Raw genomic sequence first — 13,260 nt, 5'->3', positions numbered from 1 at the left:
TCCCGGTTTGCGTGTACCCTCGTGTTTGCCTTCAAAAGACTTCTTTGCTGGAGCTTCTTCATCCATTCTGACAACATGACCTAGCCAAAGCAGCCGTTGTATTTTGATGCGTCTAACTATGCTATCGTCGTCATACAGCTCGTGGTTCATATATTCTCCATTAACGCACACTGGTCCATATATTTTACGAAGAATCTCTCTCTCAAATACTCCTAGCAGTGCCTCATCTGCTTTCACAAGTATAAATGCTTCAGAACCATATAACAGCACGGGTAGTATCAGGGTCTTGTATAGTGTAATCTTCGTCTGTCGAGAAGTGGCCTTGTTTCTAAACTGCTTACTTAGTCCTAAGTAGCATCTGTTTGCCAAAACTGGTGTCATTCGTTTCGGTTACGGCGGTGCCGAGGTAGATAAAGTTACTGACTGTCTCAAAGTTGTGGTTCTCAACTTTCTCCATTTTCTTTATCTGCTCGGTTGTGCAAGGTTTTTTGGGAGTGGAGACCATCCATTTCGTCTTATCTCCATTTACTGACAGATCTATTTTCACTGACTCTCTTTCGATTCTTTCAAAGGCTGCAGTTACTACTTCCGGTGACCGACCTATGATATCGATGTCGTCGGCATAGGCGAGTAGCATGTGTTCTCTTGTGATTAGTGTGCCATATCTATTCACATCTGCATCTCGTATAATCTTCTCCAACAGGATATTAAAGAGATCACACGATAGGCTGTCTCCTTGTCTGAAACCTCGTTTGGTATTAAATGGTTCGGAGAGATACTTTCCGATTCTAACTGAGGAACGCGTATCAGCAAGCGTCGTCCTGCAGAGTCTTATTAATTTTGCAGGGATACCAAACTCGGACATGACTTGAAATACCTTTGAACGTAAAGGAGTATCAAAGGCGGCTTTGTAGTCAACGAAGAGATGGTAGGTGTTGATTTGTCCTTCTCGGGTCTTTTCCAGGATTTGGCGCAGTGTTAATATCTGGTCTAGGCTGGATTTACCAGATCTAAAGCCGCATTGATAGGGCCCAATTATCTCATTGACTTTAAGTTTCAATCTTTCACACAATACGCTCGAGAGTATCTTGTATGCGATGGGAAGGAGACTTATTCCTCTGTAGTTGGCACATTCCGTCTTGTCTCGTTTCTTGTGTACGAGACATAGTATGCTGAGGTTCCGATCATCGGGTATGCGTTCTTCTAGCCAGATTGCACAAATAAGCTGATGCATACGCTTTATCAGCGTGTCGCCTCCGGTCTTAAATAGTTCAGCGGGTATCCCGTCGGCTCCTGCTGGCTTGATGTTCTTTAGTCGGGTCACTGCTACTTGGACCTCATTTTGAGTAGGAGGTAAACATTCCATACCATCATCAGGGATTGGTTCTGCGGTATCCTCTTCGCCGCCAACATCGGACACTAGCAGTTGGGTAAAATGTTCTTTCCATATCCTCAGCATGTTATCTGTGTCAGTTACCAGATTTCCTTCTTTGTCTCTGCAGGAGGATGTGCCTGCACCAAAGCCATCGGTTTGATGTTTAATTCTTTGGTAGAATTTCCGGACCTCATTCTGACTCCTGTACATCTCAATTCGCTCACACTCATGTCTTTCCATTTTCTTTTTCTTTCTACGGAATAGACGTTTTTGCTAAAATAGCAAAATTTTTTTTGCTGTTTTCAGCAAAATGTTGATTTTAGCCGCAAAATGTCAAAAATGCTTTAAAAACTTGAGTATTACGTCTTATTATACCCAGCACCATAGGATGGGGGTATACAAATCTAGTCATTCCGCTTATGACACCTCGAAGTATTTGACTTGCAACAACTGTCCCAAGTACGGTCAAAATCAGTCTATAACCAGACATAGCAACCATGTAAACCGGTTCGGTTCCTAGAAGCTTTATTTATTGCTGGTTTGACAGAAGTTTGGTATGTAGAATAAAATTATGCCCTTCAACTAAATTTATTTTGAATCTTGGGAACCTACCCATGGTGGTGGGTTCCCAAGATTCGGCCCGGCCGATCTTTGCTCTATGGTTTCAGAATACTATTTTGCCAAACTAATATATATTGCCGGTTTGTTTTAAAATCTATTATCTCATAGAAAGTCATCGTGAAAATTTTGGGAATGGCTATTTATTTAAATTATAAAAACAAATGAGATGCATAAATTTAAGCTTTAATTTTTAAATATTTACCTTCAACTCCCAACATTTTTAAAGGATTATGGTAACAACAAAATTTAAATATTGTTAGTCATTCATTTCACAACAATTAAAGGGTGATTTTTTTGAGGTTAGGATTTTCATGCATTAGTATTTGACAGATCACGTGGGATTTCAGACATGGTGTCAAAGAGAAAGATGCTCAGTATGCTTTGACATTTCATCATGAATAGACTTACTAACGAGCAACGCTTGCAAATCATTGAATTTTATTACCAAAATCAGTGTTCGGTTCGAAATGTGTTCAAATTTTGACAAATTTTGTTCAGCGATGAGGCTCATTTCTGGTTGAATGGCTACGTAAATAAGCAAAATTGCCGCATTTGGAGTGAAGAGCAACCAGAAGCCGTTCAAGAACTGCCCATGCATCCCGAAAAATGCACTGTTTGGTGTGGTTTGTACGCTGGTGGAATCATTGGACCGTATTTTTTCAAAGATGCTGTTGGACGCAACGTTACGGTGAATGAACACATTTCGAACCGAACACTGATTTTGGTAATAAAATTCAATGATTTGCAAGCGTTGCTCGTTAGTAAGTCTATTCATGATGAAATGTCAAAGCATACTGAGCATCTTTCTCTTTGACACCATGTCTGAAATCCCACGTGATCTGTCAAATACTAATGCATGAAAATCCTAACCTCAAAAAAATCACCCTTTAGATAAAAGTGAGAAAAACTAACCCCACAACAATCTTAAAAGTGACACGAAACAAAACAGTCAAACTAAAAACAATGTATAACGCTCAGTTGACATTAATAGTATTGCCATTCACCATTCATGGGAGCAATTCAAGCTACCGCAGCATATGGGTATTTTAAATTGATCATGGTATATGACAAATTTAATTGTATTGCGATTGTGTCAGTGTAGTAATACATATGTACATATGTATATATGTTGCTTATGATTGCCGTGTTTCATTTTAGTCCTATCCTGGGCAAGTCAGATGTTCTGGATAAAATATAAGTCGAACGTTATTCTGGATACGATAACATATCGATGAACTTTTCATCGCGCTATACCCTGTATAGTGCTAATATAAAACACAGCTATTGTTTTTTATCTTCCCTTTCCTCCCTTTTTACTATATTGAAATTTTAAAATGTTCATCCTATTTCAGCAGAGATCTTGATCAATCAACCGTTATGTGAGGGCTAACATTTAGTTTTGACATTTCTCCCTTTGTTAAGAGAGCAATGCTCACTGAACATTGCTCAGTGATAATACAACAGCATGCGATAGCCTTTTCTCCGCCACCAAAGTAGGGTAAGCAGTATACGACCTAACATCATACCACACCATTCCCATTTGTTTATTATTTTCTTTTGGTCATTGTTTTTTTTTATTGTGAGTTTGTGTGAGAGTGTTTTTTGCGGCGTCTGTTGTGTGTTGTGTCGCCGTCGTCCACTGCTAGCAGTTTATGTAGAGTTGAACTCTGATCAAACTTTGTTTTGGACGTTTCAGTTTTGAATACCGATCGAAACAAAGCGGTCATACTACAGCGACAAAAAGAGGCCAAAACTAAGTAGCCAACAACAAAAAACAACAACAATGTTTAATTAGCGTTAGAGGGTAAAACGAGAAAACTAACAAAAATCTAAACAAAAGAAAAAGTTCAACAAGTGGCAGAGTGTCCGGCAATACAAAAACAAAACAACTAACAAATTAAAGAACCCCATCATACATTGTACACCAATGTAAGAGGTGTAGTGTAAGAAGTGCAAAAAAGAACAAGTTCAAATTTTTAAAATTGAAGCAAGAAGTTTAGTTCGAAAGAATACTACCTACCCAGCTATTTTTATAACATTTGGCATTTGAATTTAGAAAATTTTTAAGACAAACAAAAACACAAATCTGCAGTTTGTGGAGGCAGTGTGAGTTATATGTCAAACTCTCCAACTGAGAGTTTGTGTACTCTCAGATTGATTTATTATTGTTCTTGTCTCCCCCTTGAAGTGTGTGTTGTAACGGTACTATTTGACATTTTCAAGTTTCTTTATGTGATGCTCTGCAGCTCTAAAACAATAACCAGAAGTGAAGATAATAAAATCTAAACTAAAAAAACAATTAGTGTTTATAAACAAAAATTGTGTTATAGATATTTAATAATTTGATTAACACTACTTGCGCCAAGATACAAATTTGCCCCATACGCAAAAGGGAATCCCGAAAAAATGGCCACAAAAACTTTGCAGTACAATTTTATACAAAAGGTAAGTCAAACATTAAAGATTATTGAAAATGAGTTATTAAAGTTGGGATATGGATAAGATAGCTACGATCTTCGAAATTTATTTGACAGTTCTGTAAAGGAAATTTGTCAAATAAACTAAAATCAAAGCTACATAAAATTTTGTGGATTCCGGGGTGCCCTATGGATTTGTTGTTGTCGTAGCAGTATGTTGTGCACTGAAGTGGCAGCCTTTAGCTGATGAAGGAATCCATCGAGTAAATCCGGCACGTAGAACCGGCTTCCATGGTATTTCTAGAGATTTGTCGAAATGTATGTAGACGTATGGGTCTTTGAAATCTCCTTTCCTTTATATTTTAGGGGACAAAATATTCTCTAATTGTATTTAGGTTAGGTTGAAAAGAGGGTGTTATTCCGCCCCATGCCACTATGGACATACACCTAAGCCAGTAGTCGCCTTGTTTTGCGCTCTAAATACCTCGATAAAGAAAATTTATATCAGGAATTCTGTGCTGCTTACAAAATCCCTAATTGTTTTCCATATTTTGTATTTACTTAAGCATATTTTTAAACAGCAGTTTTTGGCTGCTGTAAATGGGAAAACATTTCGGTCAGCTAAATCAGCAAACATTATCTGCTGTTTTAAGTACAAACATCTGCTGAAAAAAATTGTTATGCTATTTTTATATCCACCACCATAGGATTAGTGGTATATTCATTTAGTAATTCCGTTTGCAACACATGGAAATATCAATTTCCGACCCTGCAAAGTATATATCTTTCGGATCGTCGTAAAACTCTAAGACGATTTGACGATGTCCGTGCGTCTGTCCGTCAGTTTGTTGCAATCACTCTACAGCCTTCAAAAATTGAGATATTGAGCTGCAATTTGGCACAGATACGTCTTTTTTTAATGCACGCTGGTTAAGTTCTTGAACAGGCCATATTTGAACATAGCTGGTATGTAGACCGACCTACCTATAAGGGGTCTGAAGCCCATAAAACCTTTATTTTTTCCGATTTCGCTGAAATTTTAAAAAGGGGGTAATTTTAGGCCTCCCTACATTTGGCCCAAATATGGTTCAGATCGGACTATATTTAGATATAGCTGCCATTTAGACCGATCTGCCGATAAAGGGTCTGAAGCCCATAAGAGCTTTATTTATTTGCCGATTTCACTGAAATTTGAAAGAGTGAGTTGTTTTAGGCCTCCCAACATCCGATTCAAATATCCTAAAAATCGGGCTGTATTAACATATAGCTGCCATATAGACCGATTTGCCGATAAAGGGTCTAAAGCCCATAAAAGCTTTATTTATTACCCGATTTCGCTGAAATTTGAGACAGTGAGTAGTTTTAGCCCTCCCAACATGTGACTTAAATATGATTCAGATCGGACCATATTTAGATATAGCTGCCATATAGACCAATCTGCCGATTAAGGGTCTGATGCCCATAAAAGCTTTAATTATTGCCCGATTTCACTGAAATGTGAGTTGTTTTAAGCCTCCCGCCATCAGTACGAGCTATTTTAAACATCCGACGATATTTAGATATAGCTGTCATATAGACTGATATGTTGTTTAAGGGTCTGAAGCCCATAGAAGCTCTAACTTGGCACAGTTGTTGGAAGTCATAGCGAAACACGTCGTGCAAAATTTCATTCCAATCGGATAAGAATTGCGCCCTCTAGAGTCTCAAGAAGTCAGGACCCAAGATCGGTTTATGTGGCAGCTATGTCAAGTTATGGACCGATTTGAACCTAACTTGGCACAGTTGTTGGAAGTCATAGCGAAACACGTCGTGCAAAATTTCATTCCAATCAGATACGAATTGCGCCCTCTAGAGGCTCAAGAAGTCAAGACCCAAGATCGGTTTATATGGCAGCTTTATCAGGTTATGGACCGATTTGAACCATACTTGGCACAGTTATTGGTTACCATAAGAAAACACGTCGTGAAAAATTTCATTCCAATTGGATAAGAATTGAGCCCTCTTGAGGCTCAAGAAGTCAAGACCCAAGATCGGTTTATATGGCAGCTATATCAAAACATGAACCGATATGGCCCATTTACAATGCCAACCGACCTACACTAATAAGAAGTATTTGTGCAAAATTTCAAGCGGCTAGCTTTACTCCTTCGAAAGTTCGCGTGTTTTCGACAGACAGACGGACGGACAGACTGACGGACGGACATGGCTAGATCGACATAAAATGTCACGACGATCAAGGATATATATACATTATGAGGTCTCTGACGAATATTTCGAGTAGCTACAAAACAGAATGACGAAATTATATTGTAGTATATAGAGAGAGAAATTATATTTTAGTATATAGAGTCACAAGCTGTGAAAAAATTTGTCAACGCCGACTATATGAAAAATCCGCAATTACTTTTTGGGCAACCCAATATTGTAGTATACCCCCGTCCTATGGTGGAGGGTATAAAAACAGCTGATTTGCTCAATCAGCTGTTTGATTTTAACAGATTTTAATAATAACTCTAAACGTCCTTAATGCCCCCCTTACTAAAGCTGGTAAAATTTTTGAGTTATTTGAATATATAAAACTTATCTACAAAGAAGTGTCGCCCAAAGTCACGCCGGACGGACTGGGCTATATAAAGGAGATACCATGGCCTAAAACATTGAAATTGAAAGCACTGATTGGTTCTCTGTTCCTTAATGGAATATGGACAAATTTGCATTAAATTTCAGATATAAAGGGTGATTTTTTTGAGGTTAGGATTTTCATGCATTAGTATTTGACAGATCACGTGGGATTTCAGACATGGTGTCAAAGAGAAAGATGCTCAGTATGCTTTGACATTTCATCATGAAAAGACTTACTAACGAGCAACGCTTGCAAATCATTGAATTTTATTACCAAAATCAGTGTTCGGTTCGAAATGTGTTCATTCACCGTAACGTTGCGTCCAACAGCATCTTTGAAAAAATACGGTCCAATGATTCCACCAGCGTACAAACCACACCAAACAGTGCATTTTTCGGGATGCATGGGCAGTTCTTGAACGGCTTCTGGTTGCTCTTCACTCCAAATGCGGCAATTTTGCTTATTTACGTAGCCATTCAACCAGAAATGAGCCTCATCGCTGAACAAAATTTGTCAAAATTTGAACACATTTCGAACCGAACACTGATTTTGGTAATAAAATTCAATGATTTGCAAGCGTTGCTCGTTAGTAAGTCTATTCATGATGAAATGTCAAAGCATACTGAGCATCTTTCTCTTTGACACCATGTCTGAAATCCCACGTGATCTGTCAAATACTAATGCATGAAAATCCTAACCTCAAAAAAATCACCCTTTACTTTGACTTAAATTCATAAAATTTTTGGCAATACCGATATAATGTAAATTTTTCGAACTTTTTCCTCCTTCGACTTAAATCTGAAAATTACCTTTACTTTTTGTTTTCAACGATTTTGAAATTTTCTTTCGTTTTTTTTTTTATTTTTGCATGCATGAGTGGCTTTCCCATTGAATTTACAAAGACCATTAACAGCCAACGTAATGGGAGACAACAATTTCGTTCATTGAAAATGTCCGTTAAAAATTTAGACATTTGAAATGTTAATTTATGCAAAAAAACCAAAAAATTTCGAAAACTTCCGCTCTATTCAATGGCTAGATTATTAAGTATAATTTGCATAAAAAGAAAAACCATTTCAACTATATAAATGTTTTTTTTTTTTTTTGTTGTAAATGTGGATCATCATGCAAACGCATAGTCTGTCCAACGTTGTGCAGTTTCATTGAACTGTTTATGGGAGATTTAGAGTTTCAGAGTCTGTTAGTGAATCGGTGAGTGTTGGAGTAGCAGCCGCAATTCAAGCGTTAATGGCCAATTTGAAAAAAAAAAATCGAAAAGTCCACAACGAATGTGAATGCTAAGTTGCGAGTAAATGAACTTGAGGTGCTGCTGAAATTTGCCATAATTAGCAGCGTGTGATGGCTAAATGAACGGATGATTGAATGCTGTAATCTCTAATGGGTTTAAAGAAAATAATAAGGAAATTTTACATTTTGGAGGAGGTTGAAGATGGTTTAAGTTTGTAGGAGGAAGAAAAATGTTTGGAAAATGTTAATTATATTGGACTATGATAATGTAAATGCCTTAGCTTTCTCGAAATATATTCAAAATACTTCCCACGATATTTCAACAGATTGGAAACTTCTTCACAAAAATGTATGAGATAGTTGCCCCATAATTTAAACAGTAGCTGTATTGCTAGGAGCTTAAACTGGCAGGCGTTAAAAACGATGCAATCATAAATACAAGGGTTATGCATGTAAAACCCAAAAAGTAGTAATAAATCATCACTAGGTCACATTTGTATTCAAAAATGGTGAGGGCTTAAATGAATGCCATCTAGGTCTAGATGCCAACAAAAACATTTTCCCAGTTGAATTTTTGTTGAAAATGTTGCCAAAATTGGATTTGTTTAACAATCCATAAAAATTGATTATGAAAAAACAAAATTTTCAAAAAAAAAATAATTGATAGTGTGCTAAGTTCGGCGGGAATCTTATGTCATTTGTCAAGTTCTTTGTCCGACATCTTTTTTGAGGCAAACAAAGGATAACGGATAAGAATTGCCGTGATTTTGGAACTATAGCAGAATGAACCGACTCGGAACATACATGGTTTGGATGTTGGAGGCCAAATCGGATATGAATTGCGACCTCTAGGGGCTCAAGAATTTCAAACGAAAGATCGGTTTATATGGGGGGTACATCAGGTAATAGACCGATTCACCCCTTACTTGGGACGTATGTTGAAATTCATAAGAGACCTCAATGTGAAAAATTTTTGCCACAACATATAAGAAATGCGTCTTCTTACTTACTTCACTTGGCTATGATTGAATATTTGTTCCACTAGAATAGCGTTTCAAGCGCCTCGATCTTCTGCGCTCATTCTAAAATCTTTGACACCAAGTTTGGAGGTGTCTCCCACCACTTGATTTTTTCATCTGGCTTTTGATCTTCCCGGTTTGCGTGTACCACCGTGTTTGCCTTCAAAGACTTCTTTGCTGGAGCTTCTTCATCCATTCTGACAACATGATCTAGCCAACGCAGCCGTTGTATTTTGATACGTGTAACTATGCTATGCTATTGTCATACAGCTCGTGGTTCATACGTCGCCTATATTCTCCATTAACGCAAACTGGTCCATATATTTTACGAAGAATCTTTCTCTCAAATACTCCAAGCACTGCCTCATCTGCTTCCACAAGTACCCATGCTTCAGAACCATATAACAGCACGGTTAGTATCAGTGTAATCTTCGTCTGTCGAGAGGTGGCCTTATTTCTAAACTGCCTACTTAGTCGAAAGTTGCATCTTTGCTTAATCTCAAATCTGGTGTCATTCGTTTTGGTTACGGCGGTGCCGAGGTAGATAAAGCAACTGACTGTCTCAAAGTTGTGGTTCCCAACTTTCTCCATTTTCTTTATCTGCTCGGTTGTGCAAGGCTTTTTGGGAGTTGAAACCATTCATTTCGTCTTATCTCCATTTACTGCCAGACCCATTTTCACTGACTCTCTTTCGATTCTTTCATCGATATCGATATCGTCGGCATAGGCGAGTAGCATGTGATCTCTTGTAATTAGTGTGCCATATCTATTCACATCTGCATTTCGTATAATCTTATCCAACAGGATATTAAAGAGATCACACGATAGGCTGTCTCCTTGTCTGAAACCACATTTGGTAATAAATGGTTCGGAAAGATTCTTTCCTATTCTTACTGAGGAACGCGTATCACCAAGTGTCATCCTGCAGAGTCTTATTAATTTTGCAGGGGTACCAAACTCAGACATGGTTTGAAATACCTTTGAATGTAAAGGAGTTTCGAAGGCGGCTTTGAAGACAACAAAGAGATGGTAGGTGTTGATTTGTCCTTCTCGGGCCTTTTCCAGGATTTGGCGCAGTGTGAATATCTGGTCCAGGGTGGATTTACCAGGTCTAAAGCCGCATTGATAGGGCCCAATTATCTCATTGACTTTAAGTTTTAATCTTTCACACAGTACGCTCAAGAGTATCTTGTATGCGATGGGGAGGAGACTTATTCCTCTGTTGTTGGCACTTTCCGTCTTGTCTCCTTTCTTGTGTACGGGACATAGTATGCTGAGGTTCCAATCATCGGGTATGCGTTCTTCTAGCCAGATTGCGCAGATAAGCTGATGCATACGCTTTATCAGCATGTCGGCTACGGTCTTCAATAGTTCAGCGGGTAACCTGTCGGCTCCTGCTGCCTTGTTGTTTCTTAGTCGGGTCATTGCTACCTGGACCTCATTTTGAGTAGGAGGTAAACATTCTATTCCATCATCAGGGATTGGTTCTGCGGTATACTCTTCGCCTTCAACGTCGGACATTAGCAGTTAGGTAAAATGTTCTTTCCATATCCTCAGCATGTTATCTGTGTCAGTTACCAGATTTCCTTCTTTGTCTCTGCAGGAGGATGTGCCTGCATCAAAGCCATCGGTTTGATTTTCTATAAATCTCATCAATATAGGATTTTTAAGAAAATAATCTAAAAACAAAAATTTTCTAAAACAAATGTAAACATTTTCTTTAATTTTAACTTAATCCCATTCTAAAAACATTTTAAACAAACGCCCCGTAGCCAGCATAAACAAAAAGCTTTCATTTCAAAGTCATCATGTTGATTTAGTTTTAGTCATCATAAAAAGAAAATATAAACATTCAACAGTGGAAGCTGAAATCTGACCCGCCTATTACTGAATTGGGATGTAGCTGCCAGGCAAATAAATCCAAAAGCAAGAGGCGGCCATTAATATTTTAAGTCGTTGTTGTAGTTTTTGTTTGATATTCACATTAGTAGACAGCAGCAGCCAAAGAAGTTGTAAAAGCAATCAAAGGCTCATTATGAAGACACATTAACCAACATCTAGTGGTCACTTCTTAAGCTTCTGCGCAACCCAATGACCTCAATTAACTCTTGAATCTCTCACAGAATGGTAGTTTTAACAGCAGCAGCCTAAAATGCAAACATTTCCAGCCACTTCCTTATTTAGCTAGGGTTTGGGGTTTTTTTCTTATCGTGGTTCTCCCATTATTTTCAAATCTTTAGGTGTTTTTTCGAAATTTCTTTTTTTTTGGGGTTAGATGGTTGGTTGATTCAATGTTCATAATTTTATAGACATATAATGGCTTGTGGTTAAGAAACATTTTCACACTTAAAATTTTTTCATTGAAAATTTTAAGGTACGCGAAATCTAAACAAGTCATAAGGCATTAAGTCTGGTCTGTATTTTGAAAATTTTCATTAAGGAACAGGGGATATTTCTCTCATATCAATGAGTGCGATTAAAGTTTAAGCTGAACATAAGGGGCCTCCTTTTTATGTCAAGTCCGAACGGCGTACCGTTTAGCAACACCAATTGGTAGAGAAGTTTAAACATGGCAGGATTAGTAAAGGGAAAACCACCGCTGAAAATCTTTCACATGTTCACGCCGGGCTTTGAACCCAGCCGTTCGGCGTCATAGGCGGACATGGTAACCTCCGCGCCACAGTGGTCTCCACGGATATACATAATATCTATATTTCTTTTGGATCCGATTAAAATTCGCCATTTATGAACCATACTTGGTAAGAATATCGAGGGACCTAACACAACTCACTGTGCCAAATTTCTGGCAGTAAATGTGTCTTTACTGGGCGAAAGAATTGGCAAAACGGTAAATATGGCGGCTTTATCCAAATATAACATTAATACCAACGAAATGTTATCGGAAAATCAGTCTATATGTAGGCTACACAAAACCTAGAGCCCGATATTGTCCATTTTTATACCCTCCACCATAGGATGGGGGTATACTAATTTTGTCATTCTGTGTCTGAGATCACATAAAGTATATATATTATTGATCGTCATGTCATTTGAAGTCGATCTAGCCATGTCCACCCGTCCGTCTGTCCGTCCGTCCGTCTGTCCGTCCGTCCTTCCGTCTGTCTGTCGAAAGCACGCTTACTTTCGAAGGAGTAAAGCTAGCCGCTTGAAATTTTGCACAAATACTTTCTTTTAGTGTAGGTCGGTTGGGATTGTAAATAGGCCAAATCGGTCCATGTTTTTATATAGCTGACATATAATAGCTGCCATTGGGTCTTGACTTCTTAAGCTTCTAGAGGGCGCAATTCTTATTTGATTTTACTGAAATTTTGCACGTGGTGTTTTGGTATCGCTTCCAACATCTGCGCTCAGTATGATATAAATCGGTCCATGTTTTGATATAGCTGTCATATAAACCGATCTTGGGTCTTGACTTCTTGAGCCTCTAGAGGGCGCAATTCTCGTCCGATTTTACTGAAATTTTGCACGTAGTGTTTTGGTATCACTTTCAACAATTGTGTTAAGTATGATTCAAATCGGTTCATAGTCTGGTATAGCTGTCATATAAACCGGTCTTGGATCTTGGCTCCTTGAGCCAATAGAGCGCGCTATTCTCATCCGATTTGGCTGAAATTTTGCATGAGTTGTTTTGTTATGACTTCCAATGACTGTGCTAAGTATGGCGCAAATCGGTACATAACCTGATATAGGTGCCATATAAACCGATCTGGGATTTAGACTTCTTGAGTCTCTAGAGGGTGCAATTCTCATTCGATTTGGCAGAAATTTTGTACAACGGTTTCTCTCATGACTTTCAACATGCGTGTCCAATATGGTCTGAATCGATCAATAGCTTGATACAGCTCCCATATAAACCGATCTCCCGATTTCGCTTCTTGAACCCCTACAAGCCGCAAATCTTATCCGAATGAACTGAAACATTACATAACATTACAC

General features: G+C 38.2%; 1 protein-coding gene across 1 annotated transcript in view; it reads left to right on the top strand.

Moving 5' to 3' along the window:
* The first annotated feature begins 4,308 nt into the window (after positions 1-4,308).
* The window catches only part of LOC106081720 (villin-like protein quail), a 75,323-nt gene continuing 66,371 nt past the window's right edge, over positions 4,309-13,260 (top strand). The window contains exon 1 of the mRNA XM_013243888.2: positions 4,309-4,441. Within this exon, the coding sequence (XP_013099342.2) occupies positions 4,403-4,441 (39 nt within the window). The 5' untranslated portion in view covers positions 4,309-4,402. The remainder of the gene's footprint in view (positions 4,442-13,260) is intronic.

This window comes from Stomoxys calcitrans, chromosome 3 (assembly GCF_963082655.1).
Source record: "Stomoxys calcitrans chromosome 3, idStoCalc2.1, whole genome shotgun sequence".
Taxonomy (NCBI): domain Eukaryota; kingdom Metazoa; phylum Arthropoda; class Insecta; order Diptera; family Muscidae; genus Stomoxys; species Stomoxys calcitrans.
Note: the sequence above shows the minus strand (reverse complement) of the source record. Positions and strands in the feature narration are given on the sequence as shown.